The sequence below is a fragment of the Spea bombifrons genome, chromosome 2 (genome assembly GCF_027358695.1).
Source record: "Spea bombifrons isolate aSpeBom1 chromosome 2, aSpeBom1.2.pri, whole genome shotgun sequence".
Lineage (NCBI taxonomy): Eukaryota > Metazoa > Chordata > Amphibia > Anura > Pelobatidae > Spea > Spea bombifrons.
The window spans coordinates 119,017,813-119,031,242 of NC_071088.1; the positions used below are offsets into that span (position 1 = coordinate 119,017,813).

The following is a 13,430-nucleotide window of genomic DNA, read 5'->3' on the forward strand; positions in this document are numbered from 1 at the left end:
CCTCCGGTGAAATCTCTCACTCATCTCTTTCTACTTCAAGTGATAGTTCAGAAGATGAGGTTTTTTTCCCTCCTCAGGAGCTTCGTAAGTTTTTTAAGGAGGTTTCACGTCTGTTGCTAGAGGAAGATTCAGAGAAGGTTAAAGGTTTTCCGGTTCTTCCGAAATTTACAGAGCTTATGGAAAGAGAATGGAAGCACCCGGGTAAAAGAGCCTTTATTTCTAAACAGTTCAGACAACTGTTTAAACTGCAAGGGGAAGACACGTGGGATGATCCCCCTAAAGTGGACTTCCAAATTGCACAACTTTCCAAAAAGACGACCATTCCAATCGGAGGGGTGTCAGGTCTTAAAGACCCCATGGATAGAAGGGCAGAAACTTCGTGCAGGCGCATATTTCAGGCTGCTGGTTCGCAGTGCAAGGCTACGATGGCCAGCGCGGCGGTGGCTAGAGCCCAGAATATTTGGATTCACGCCTTGGGAGAAGGTCTCTCCGATGACTCAGATTCTGAGATTTCCAGACTCCTTAATAGGTTGAAGCTTTCCAATAGTTTTTTGTTGGATTCATCACAAGAATCTCTTAAATTATCGGCCAGAACTATGGGATTGTCCTCAGTGGCACGAAGAGCCCTGTGGTTACGATCCTGGACAGCGGATTCAGCATCCAAGGCCTCTTTATGTGATTTACCTTTTGAGAGGAAGAAGCTGTTTGGAGCTCCGCTAGAAGACCTGATCAGACAGATGTCGGATACCAAACGAGCTCTCCCTCAAGATAGAAGGCCCAAATGGAATCGTAAATACCCTTATCGGAATGCCAGACCGTTCCAGTCTTCCCGCTCTCAGACTTTTCGTCGTCCCTACGGAGATAGGAAATTCCAAGAACGTCCTGGTAAGCAAGAAAAGAGGAAGTTCTGACAGAGTAGGAGGAAGATTGCTATGGTTCAGAGACGCCTGGGAGCAGACCACTCAAAATTTTTGGATTCGGAAGATCATTGCGGAGGGATACAAAATCAAGTTTTTTCGACCTCCTTTGAGCCGTTTTCTCATCTCCTCCTATCCGGCGAGAAGCAAGAATGTAGCCCTGTTTTCAGCATGCCTTACGCTGCTACGGAAGGGAGTCATAGAGAAGGTCCCAGTTCGTCACAGATTCCAGGGTGTCTACTCTCGTCTCTTTCTGGTTCCAAAGCCGGACGGTTCTTTCCGTCCAGTTTTGGATCTAAAGAGGGTCAACAGTTGTATACGCTATCAACACTTCCGTATGGAGAACATCAAATCGGTCACTCAGATTCTTCAAAGAGGAGACTTCATGGTTACACTGGATTTAAAAGACGCCTATCTTCATGTGCCTATGGCCGAAGCGTCCAAAAAGTTCCTCAGGTTCTCGGTTCGAGTAAACAAGAGACTTTATCACTTTCAATTCACAGCCCTCCCATTCGGTCTTTCGTCGGCTCCAAGAGTTTTTACCAAGATCCTGTGCCCTTTGACAGCAAGCCTAAGGCTCCGGGGTGTCGCTCTCGTGCCATACTTGGACGACTGGCTCATCAAGGCCAACTCTACACAAAAACTTCTGGCAGACTTGGACACCACGGTTCATTTTCTAGAACAACATGGCTGGATCATCAACAAGGAGAAATCCAATCTCCTTCCCTCCACCAGGATCCAGTTCCTGGGGTTGATGGTGGTCCCAGTGCATCTTCCTCCCGCAATCAAAGATCAGGAAGATACGACAGGAAATTTCCTTTCTTCAAAGGAATCCTACCGGCTCTGTCAGAAGGGCTATGAGTGTCCTGGGTGTTCTTACAGCGTCCATCCCTGCGGTCCATTGGGCAAAGTCTCAGCTGCGTCCCTTACAGTGGCAGATCCTTTCCAACTGGTCAAGAAGGGAAGAAGACTTAGACGCAATCTTCACAATATCACGCCAAGTTCTATCTCAGCTGAACTGGTGGAAGAAATCAACCCATCTTTCCGGGGGTGTCTCATTCCAACCCCGACATTGGATAACTCTAACCACAGATGCCTCCAGAATCGGCTGGGGGGCGCATTTAGGTTGCCTCTTCAGACAGGGACTTTGGTCTCCGGAAGATTCTCATCAGTCTTCAAATTACAGGGAATTAAAGGCGGTCCTTCTGGCCCTCATGGCTTTCAGGCCCCATGTGGAGGGTCGTTTTGTAAGAATCCAGTCGGACAACGCTACGACAGTGGCTTACATAAACAAGCAAGGAGGGACGCGATCGCAAAAGCTTCAGGTTCTGTGCTCCGTTTTAATGAAGTGGTCCTAACAACATCTGCAGGACATCTCGGCAACCCACATCAGAGGCTGCTACAATCTTCTTGCAGACGACCTCAGCCGGGCAAAGTGGTCTCAGGCGGAATGGTCCCTGACCGCTCATACCTTCTCCATCTTGGTAGCAAGATTCGGCCTTCCAGAGATAGACTTGATGGCTACCAGAAAAAACAGGAAAGTGCCGGTTTTTGCATCCCTCAACAGGCTGGATTATCCTCAGGTTCTGGACGGTCTTTCAATTCAATGGAATTTCCATTTGGCCTACATATTTCCTCCGGTGGCCTTGATCCCGAGAATTCTCCAAAAGATTTGCTCAGACAGGGCCAGGGTCTTGGCCATCATTCCTTGCTGGCCAAGTCGAAGTTGGTTTGCCCTTCTCAGACAACTTACCTTGGCATCCTGGGAACTTCCGACGTCGGAGCCTTTGATGGACGACAGGGAGCTTCCTCCAGACCTCCTTCGGATGTTTCGGTTGACGGCCTGGCTTTTGCAAGGATGATTCTGCGGAACCAAGGTGTTGACGGTGACCTTTCTGATCTTCTGTTGAATTCTGTAAGACGCTCTACATCCAGGGTCTATTTTCGTGTTTGGAAAAAATTTCTTCTGTGGTGCTCTGCTCGAGGTTTGGCGGTCTTCCCTCAGAATGTCAGCTCTATTCTGCAGTTCTTGCAAGATGGTTTGGATTCAGGTCTCAGCGTTTCTACCTTAAAGGGTCAGGTCTCGGCACTTAACCATTTTTTTCTTTCAGACTTGGCCTCTCACCTTCTGGTGAGACGTTTCTTTAAAGCCGCAACTATTCGGCGTCCCCCGTCAAGGTCTCCTTTTCCTACCTGGGATCTTACTCTCGTCCTGCAGGCTCTTTGTTCGGCTCCTTTCGAACCATTGGAGGAAGTTTAATTGAAGATCCTGTCCCTCAAGACGATTTTTTTGGTGGCAATTACTTCAGCCAAAAGAGTGGGGGAACTTCAAGCCCTCTCGTCTTCTGCGGATTTCACTGTTTTCCATCAGGACAAGGTTGTGTTGCATTTAAAACCCTCGTTTCTTCCGAAAGTCATCTCCAGGGCGAGTATCAATCAACCATTGGTTCTTCCCTCGTTTTTTCCGTCTCCTTCCTCCCCGGACGAATGTAAATGGCATTCCTTGGATGTTAAAAGGGCTTTGGACATATATCTCAAGCGTACTTCATCCTTCCGTACCACCGACCACCTTTTTGTCAATTATTTTGGTCATTCGGCTGGTAAGGCGGCTTCAAAGGCTACCATTTCCCGATGGCTTGTTGACACCATTCGTATGGCCTACCAGGCCAATGGCGAGTTGCTTAGATGTCCCGTCAAGGCTCACTCCACTAGAGCCATGTCTGCTTCTTGGGCTGAAAAGGCTTCGGCTTCTCCTGAAGAGATCTGCAAGGCGGCTTCCTGGTCCTCGTTTAATACATTTATACAACATTACCGGCTAGACGTCTTTTCCTCCTCTGCGGCGGATTTCGGGCGCAAGGTGCTTCGAGCTGTTGTCTCCTAGGCATTTTTCCCCCCCTTCTCCGGGATCTTGTTACATCCCACTTGTACTGCCACTGGATGACAGGAAAAACGGAAATTTTTTACTCACCGTAAATTCCTTTTTCCTTAGTCCAGTGGCAGTACGGATTTCCCTCCCTTCCTTGATAATAAACTTTATTTTTTGCATCCATTTCTGTGTTTCTTGTTACTAACTGCCATCTTTGGAGAGGTGCCGGTTTTTATGGGTAAGGAGGAGGGGCTGTGTACATTTTAACTATTTATTCACTTTAGATTCTACTTGTCCCGAGGAAGATTACTACCCACTTGTACTGCCACTGGACTAAGGAAAAAGGAATTTACGGTGAGTAAAAAATTTCCGTTTTTTAAGCACCACTGGTGACTTTCACTGGTCCATGGGGAAAGTACTGTTTTTACTTAGATGCTAGCGCATGAGGACAATACAATCCTTTGTAACTCTCCAAGGCTGACCTAAAGTTTGATGTTTTTTTTTTAAAGTATTATAAAGACAAATGGGCAGTTTTGTGGTTTCAAAAACTCGAGAGCATCTTCTAGCTGTTGTCATCCATATTTGCAAAGAAACTAAAAGGCATGTTATTGAGCATTTTTATAGGAAGTATGACTCCATTCCAGTTCATCCAAAAGGTGTTTGATGGGGTTGAGGTCAGGACTCACAAATGCTTTACTGGATGAATGGGCAAAAATTCCCACAGAAACATTAAGTCTTACCTTAATAGTGGAAGCTGTTATAGCTGCAACGGAGGACCGACTAAATATTGTCTATGTATTTAGAATGCAATGTCATAAAAGTCCCTGTTGGTGCAATGGTCAGGTGTCCCGATACTTTTGTCAATAAAGTGTATATGTGTGTCCGCCTGCCTTATATATACTGTTTCTATGGATAAGGTAGTATTTATAAGTATACAAATCTGGTAGGGTGTCTGCTAAACTGTGCTGGCATATGTGGAGAGATCCTTAGGTATACGGATTTCCATGGTATTGGTAAAATTGTAATGAAATTTAAGGGTAAGCAGCATGGTCAGGCGTACATATGTTATATAGAACGCATCTTTACTTTAGCTGTACTAATGAATATAATTTTTTAGTAATGACTGTTATTTGCACACAAAATGTTAACACATTCATCTGCAATTACATTAACCACAAAATATTTTCTTCTTAAACAAAAGAACTGTATAGAACATAGACATTATTCTATTCATCCACATACAACAGCTAGAAAAGAAAAAATCAGAATATGAAAGTACTGAGTATTATAAAAAAAAACACAAGTTTATTTAAATATTCTAAAACACACTTGCAGGAAGGGAAGGCAAAGAAAATACAACTGTACATTGTTAAAAACTACATTTAGAAACTCCCTCAACTATAATCCTGAAGCAAAAAAAAAAAAAGTACAAAGCAAATAGTAACCTAAACAAAAAACACCTTTTGTCAGCTAGAATTCTTTATTACCTTCTACATTGTAAATGTGATTCTCCAAAAAGGCTTACTTTATCTTTAAAGCTGCAGTTCATCCTTATTTCATTTGGCAGTGTCACCATCCGATTCCACCAGAAAACATTTTGTAATTAAAAAAATAATGACTGGGTTAATGTGGACAGAAAGGCATTGCTGCCACATTACATGGAAAGCTTTGGTTATGGACAACATATTACAGATGGAAAACTTTTCTGTAACAAGGTACCTAATATATTGATAGGCTATGCCGCATGAAGTAATATTAAAGTCAATAAATGGATTATGGCATTTTTTAAATGGATTTGCAAAAACTGGAAGGTTGACAATTTTCTGTTTGTACACTTCTTTACTCTTTTCCCGATGAAAATAAATGTATGCCAATGTGTTAGCCAGCTAAACAGCAATCACTGACACTTGTGAGCACTGATTTTTGTTTTTAAGAAAATGTAATAGAATTTTTTTCCCCCCATTCAAATTTAATAGTATATTGTCTGGGTTAAACCTTCATATGCACAATGCAAACACACCTTAGCTGATGGAGTTTCTTTTACTTTTTGATTTATTTACAAAAAACACTGTTAATATTGTAGATTGAGGCAGTGATTTAAAACCCAAATACACATGTATGACATAGTACTAAAAAAAAAAATAAAAAAAAAAAAAAAAAAAAAATCACATGCAAAGCATTGAATCATTTCGGCAAGGCGACAAAAGAACCAATCCGTGAAAAATAAAAATGCACAAATATGTTGAAGAGCATGTTACCAAAAATCAAAAGCAACGGATTTTAGATCAACCCATAAAGCATCTTCATCTGGTCTGGCTCACTACATATTGCTAACTATTCTAAAACTTTAGAAATTGTAGCGTAGAAAATTGAATTTAACTCTAATAATGTTAGACATAAGATTTTAAATCACTAAAGGAATAAAATGCAGTTCATTTTAGGAATCAGGAGGAATGACAGGTGATTTCAGGTGTATACATCTAGAATATCACACTACAATAGATCAGAAATTCTATTTAAAAAAATTAGACATATATTTGTAAATTTTACAGTATTAGCGAAGTCCTTTAATATCTATACCTTAGTAACAAAAAATAGCGATGTTTTTTAGATATCACAGTCAAAGACCCCAAAACGATAAAATATTGGTAATTTGCAAACGTACACTTGTAACTTGTGGGGCTGGTTTCATGTGTTAAAACATCCTAATAATAATAGTAATATGGTATCGTTACATTGGCCGGACAGAAGGTACCCAACCAAAAACAGGTACAAACCGTATAACAACTATTCTGAGAAGTAACAAGTTAGTAACTTCACAAATGACTTGGTCCCGTCAAACACAATCTCAAAATCATTTTCAAAATACTAAATATTTCTATTTTCTTTAGGGATGAACTGCCTCTTTAAATGTTTAAGGTCTACATATCGTGAAACATTTGTCAGGTGAAATACATCTCCCCTTCTCAGAAAAAATAAAAGCGAAAGTAACACTTCAGATTTACCGATATTTCAGAATATCTCGGAAAGAGAACCCAGGATTAATATAGGTGGTTGTTCGTAGAACCACGCTACTCTTCTTTTCGCCTGTTTAAAGCAAGAAAAAAAAGTCTGCGTAGTTCTCGGTCTTTGCATTAACATGTGTCGCTGTCCTTGTGAAACATAAGCGGTTCATTAAAAACTAAAAATAAAAAAGGGGGATAACTACTCCCTGTATTTACAGGTCCTGTATTTTCTGACAGCTAGAGATGCTGTGAAATGCCTTGACGTAGGTAAATCTGTGATGGAAGCGATGCGGGATGTGAAATTTACAGCGCATAGTTGGTGTCGGTGATTTTCGAGTGGCAGCCCTGGCACATCCTTTTATGCCTCAGAAGTCTGTCAGTGCGTGAAAATGCCTAATAAAGAAAGTTAATAGAATGACTTTATTTGCAACCAAAACAACAGAAAAGTTAAGAGATTTAAATTCGGGTCTCTAACGTGTAGCACGTGAGGCACCCCAGCTGATACAATGTGCAATATCCTGAGTCGGTGAGATTGGCATACTTGGAATAAAAAGAAATTAACTTCACATAAGGAAAATAATTAAAAAAATTCCTAATGGTTTGTAAGATTGCAACAGCAGGGCTTTCGCCTCCTGTACCATTTGACTCCGATGTGTGTTGATGTTCTTGTCAGTTTTGTTTATTACTATTTATTGTTTTATATAGCGCCATCATATTCTGCAGCGCAGTACAATGGGTAAACAGGACATGACAAGTAGTATATAACAACAATTATTGTCAATTTCATTCTCCCCATTGTCATAGCCTTACGCCATTAAATGTTGGAGACAGGTCAACCAGCACCATGAATATAGTAGCCAATGATGTAGCAGGAGTGCATGACATACATTCTCAGGCTAATAAAAAGAAAAAAACCCTTCCGTGTCATGGTAACAGCTAATTACAAAATAAACAACACTAACTTTGCATTATTAACACTAATTGTACATAATCCTTGGCAACAATGAGGGATTAGAAACTATATTTGTGATCAGGCTGGCACAATCCAATAATATTACAGCATCATTTGTATTTAACCTTTGCATGGAATCATACTACCACCTAGAATTCGTCTAATTTAGAAGCACGTGGAGACAAAGCTAGCACTGATTACCTGTTGACATCTCTCACACTGGTAAGGCTTTTCACCACTGTGAACTCGTTTGTGTCTGTCCAAGTGATATTTCTGAATGAACTTCATGTCACACATGTCACACTCGTATGGTCTCTCACCTAGAAGATAACGAGTAGGTATAATTATAATATCTGTCCGTCAATCCCTTTCCATACTTGGGGTGTAGGCAACCAGATAGCCTGCAGCTCACAAAAACCTTGGTTTGTTGGTAGAACATCACAGAATTTGGTGCAATTCACCAACTGCAGGACAACTGAAGTCGGCGGCAGAGGAAAATATTCAAAAATCATCTTCAACATTCACTGGAACAGCATCCCTAATACAGCTAATTAAATGGTAGCTGCGTTACGGGACTATGATTTTTTTACTTCCATACCTGTGTGGATATACAAATGTCTCTTGAGATGGTAGCTGCTCCTGAAGGCCCCATAACAATGTTTGCAGATAAAATTCTTGGGTATGCCAAGAGAAAAGGAGCCATTTTCTTCTGTAATGAGCTCCTAGAAAACAGACCCTGGTTAGACATGCAAAAAATCAGATCAGAACGGTTTACAGCTCTCATCCAAACTGCTCGTACCTTCTTGTGGCTTTTAGTGGATTGGGAAACCGAGTCCTGGTCTCTAACAATCAGAGCTTTCGCCTTCTTTTTCTGCTGACTCTAAAAAACAAACAAAAAACCCACATAGATTTTTTTTTTTTTTTTAACGTAGGTCAACAGCAAGGAGAGGCAAAAGTTCCATAGACATTAAGCCTGGAAAATAATGTGGTGTCTCAGCTCCAATTACCGTATCAAACAGTATTATTTTTTACTTGGAAGGCACAATTAACCGCTGTGGACCGCTGTGACAGGATGACAATTTGCAAGCACACCATGTCAACCTTTGTCAGAAAGCAGTGATAGTTTGTGGCACTTTAACAAGAGTTTTCCTACACCCACATTTGAAAGGGTGCGTCTATGGTAGGTAGTGAGTGTCCTACCTTTAAGTAATTAATTCAGCATTTGGTGTTGGGAACGGTACACACATTATTAACTGTAAGGGCTCGTAACCAGTAACAAAGGCAGAAAACTGCATGCTGGTCTCCCACAAGGTTTGGATATAACTACAGCAGGTCGTTATTTGATGAGGAATAGCGGCCTCAAAGATTTGGAGCATCTCAAAGTTTACTGGAGTCAAGAAATAAATGACATAAATAAAATAAAGATAAAAATCATTTTTCATTGATAGACAGAAAGGGTAAAATTAATATCCTTTTGATACAGAACAATAGATTACAAATCGGCGGAATCTTTGCTGGATTTAAACTAAAAACCCTTGCCATCAATGTCATTAGTTGATATTAAGATAACATGGGGGAGGGAGGGTTCAAAATCATCTCACAAATGTATCACTTGGTTTAGTGAATACGGCTCACTGTGCCCCTAAAAAATGCAAAAGATACTAAAAAAACAGCTTGGGGGGTAAGTTTGTTGTATGCATACCGAAGTGTTGTTGCTCAGGCTTTGTGATACTGCCACGTCCCTTACTTCTTCTACTTCATCACTCTCATCATCATCATCATCGTCATCACTGTCATCAACCTCTTCTTCCTCCTCCTCTTCATCCCCTTCTTCATTCCGCGCATTACGGGACAAACGAGCACTTAACATTCCCAGCTTTTTGCTAGCTGCAGTCTGTAGCAGCCCCAGTCCAGGAATCGCCTCACAGCCAAGGAGACGGCGCTGAAAATAAAGCCAGAGATCCTTGTAACGGGTAATGACAAACAGAGAGGAAAATTGTAATGACGGTACCCATTATGACGGTTCTTTCATTGATGAAATATGTTCTTAGTACATGTGGGTCATCTGTTATTAGACCGTGGTCCAAGAAAGAGCCGTTTTAACGTCAAATGTATTTTTTTTTTTTAATTATTATTATTTTGTGTATGAAGAACTGGCTATTTTTGGCAGTGAGAAACGTTAAAATCGGTTTAGCAGGCACGGAGTCCATGTGAGCTTCTAGGGGTAGGATGACGGCCAAACCTTGCTGCATGGCTCTTACCAAAATAGAGAAAAGGGGGAGAGAATCCCCCCAAGTCTTTAATGGGCTAGAAATCATGTTTTCTTTTTTTAATCACAAAGAAATCCTCTCATACGGGCACCCACTTATTTCCAGCTGGGCAATTACTATTTACAAAAAAATAAAATAAAAATTGAAGCCCAAGGTTTTCATCTGGAATGTGGCTATACACACTAGGAATTTGGCAATTGCTTATACACGACTACAACTCTCAGCCGGCACAAGAATGACTTCAGCAACAAACACAAACTCCAAGTTACCGGTCCCTCTAAGACTTTCGTCTGTCTGGCTGACTAAGGCATTCCTTTGTTCACCAAGTTAGAGTATTGATCAGGACTTGCCTTGTTCTAGTAGACTGAACTAACATGACAGCTCCACAACGCACATAAATAACTGCTGAAGTGCTGCACAATCTGAAAATTAACATTTTCTAAGCCGTTTAACCCTTTGAACGCTGAGAGTTGGGACACATTTTCCTTTAACTAAGCTAGGACAATTTCCGTAGCTTTGCTACAGTTAAATTTAGGTGACAATCTTACACAGCTCACGATATACGAAGGAGACTTATGCATGAAAACTCTTCAAAAATAACTGATCCTATCCATATATATATACCAAACCAAGTAGTAAAAGGAAAGAAAATTAACAATTTTCTTTTAAGTCCCCCCACCATTAGTAAATCTATCCAAGAAATATGATTTTATGTGCATGTAGAATGCACATAACAAGTGATTAAGTTCCATAATTATTCTAAAAAAGAAAAAAAGGAAAAAGAAGGAAAATAGTACATTTCCACAAGTATGACAACCTTTCTGCACCTGGGGGCAAATATGACATCACAGCCAGTGGCATTATAATCTTCATGCAGACCAACTGATCTCACAATGGCTCAGATGGCAGCATGATGGCGTTTTTCTTTTTTTTCACATTGGTTAATTTGGTAGCAAGCAGCCCTATTTCAATGTCTACAAATACTAATTTCAGTCTAAAAGGGGTCATACTGTTTTAGCGAAGCTGCCACTTGGTCTCTAGATACATTGTAGGGCAATCAAACGCTCACACGGGAGGAGAGATCCCTCAACGCGAGAGATCCTGTATCATCAGTTGAGTTTGTTTCACTAAAGGAAGGGCTGGCAGGGGAGTTGTAGTTTTAACCCTCTTCATTCACTGTTCATTATGAATGGGCAACGCTAGTAAGTTTTTCCAGTGCAAATGGCTAAATGGGCCCTGTAGAATGCATAATTCAATGTGTAAGACAACTTTGAAAAACTCGTGCTGATTTAACAATACATTATACAGGGCCCACCAAGTTCTTCGGGCAGCATGGGTTTACTGTGATCTGCTCTTTATAATGCATACTATAATGAAGAAGTTGAAACATAACCGTCTTGTCAATTCGCCCCAAAACTCAACGCCCTCTCCCTCCTTCAAATTATATATATATATATATATATATATATAAATACATTTACATTTTGTAATGCATGAACAGATAACATGCCTACCAGGCTTCAGTCCCAGTAAAATGTTCTCCCACCTTCGGAGTGCTTAATCATTAATAACAATATCCTGACTAATGCCCCACATACATTCTATAGACGACTGGATGATTAACCCAAACTATATCACAAATTTTTTTTAAATCCCATCATGTGACTTTATTTTTGAAAGCAGGGATTTACGAGGTAAAATAAATGCTATAACCGTACGAGTATCGCGTTCACTGTATTATAGGAGAGAAATGAAAGCATTTGGGCACTGACTGTGTTGCTGTGTACATGAGCCATCCCTCGTCAATCGTTAACGTCCTGCGCAGAGGTTGGGGGGGGGGGGTTTGTGAATTTCAGTCCTGACGTTTCTCCCACCAGATCAATTCATAATAAATCCTGAGATAAAAGAAAGCGTTTAGTAATCGTGAAAGAGTTACTTTTTGTGGGACAACACATGCTGTGCAGCACTAAGCGATACAGTAAGAAAACTTTCTAAATATCTGAAAAACAGAGGAAAGTTACCAGTATTTGGTGTTTCCACAGCAATTTGCATCATGACGTTTATGTCATAGGCCTAGTCTTGACATCACACAGGCATTTTCAAAGGAGCTACTACAGAAATTTGTGACGTTTCCGTGGTAACTGCAGGGCCTTTCCGTAGTTGCCCGTGGTTGAGTCCCCATCAACTTAAGCACCGACTTAACTCATGGGACACAAGTTGCCTTAACACAGCTGGCAATAGGAATCCATTTGTTCCTTTGATGGTACTTATTGGGCATGTTAAACGGATTACAAAGTGGCTTAAAACAAAAGCTGTCCCAAATGTTTACTTTAGGTCCGTTTATGGGCCAACATAAGGTTATGTGACCGCACTACTAACTGATAATAGCGATCAGTATCACGCAACGTACATAAACCAGACTGCCGATTAGCCAAAAGCTACATCTAGCAGCGCTTACTCAATCCCACCCGAATCTTCAGGCATCAGCTAATTGTAACTATCTCTCCATGTTTTCTGCAGGGAAGGAGATCTGAGCACCAGGCACATTGCGCTGAATAAAAAGAAGGCTTGTATGGTAATCGCGAAGCGTCTTCGCTGAGGAGTTTAAAGATATATGGCTGTGTCCCTTTAATTGTATTTGCAAATTGGGCTCCCTTGCCGTTTATCAGCAGTAAAGGATAAAGTAAAAGCACTGGATGGCCCTCGGAGGAAGGCGATGTCTAAACATAAGTGACCACAAAGCATTGGATCTCCTTCTCTCACATGCACAACATGTAAACAATGCAGGCAGGACTCCCGGAGAGGAAAGAGGGCCCTCGTGTGCACTGTGGGGGCGGCAGGGGCTCAGCACACTGAAACGCTACGTTTTATTGACGCGGTTTTGGGGGCGAAATTCACTGGTAATAAGGGGAGAGTGTGGAGCTGGAAATAGGGTAGACGTACTTGGAAACAACGAGAGAGTCTATGTACCAAACTAGCATGAGCTGAATGCAAACTGCACCAAATACTGATTTACTAACAAATAAAGTAACCCAGCCCTGCCTTATGCATAATACAACATATATTCTCCCGCCGGAATAGGTTTACGAAAGAAAAAAACGTGCACTTAACACAGGCCTGTCCTCTCTTTATATACCTGTCCAGCCGCTTCTCGCTCCGTAGCCCCCTACTGCCGCTGCCCCGGAAACTCTGCATTTCACTTCCGCCCTTCAGGCGCATGCGCTCCGTGGCAAAAGACGCCTCGCAGCGCCATCTTACTAGAGGCAGCCCGTGAACACAAACCTTATTATTATTCCTTACGGCAAACCATTACGTTTGAGTTACATGTGAGTGTAACATGATGTTTGACGTCGCTGGCCTATATTATAGGTATATGTTTACATAGAGTAAGCACTAAGCACACACTAATATATACGTCCT

General features: G+C 41.3%; 1 protein-coding gene across 1 annotated transcript; it reads right to left on the bottom strand.

Moving 5' to 3' along the window:
* Nucleotides 1-5,817: 5,817 nt before the first annotated feature.
* Nucleotides 5,818-13,210, bottom strand: ZNF740 (zinc finger protein 740). The gene is made up of 7 exons (XM_053456228.1): nt 13,147-13,210; nt 11,783-11,905; nt 9,443-9,682; nt 8,540-8,620; nt 8,339-8,462; nt 7,942-8,060; nt 5,818-7,181 (listed from the first exon to the last, which is right to left on the bottom strand). The coding sequence occupies exons 2-7, from the start codon at nt 11,804-11,806 to the stop codon at nt 7,092-7,094; spliced, it is 678 nt and encodes a 225-aa protein (XP_053312203.1). The 5' UTR covers nt 11,807-11,905; nt 13,147-13,210; the 3' UTR covers nt 5,818-7,091.
* Nucleotides 13,211-13,430: the final 220 nt, after the last annotated feature.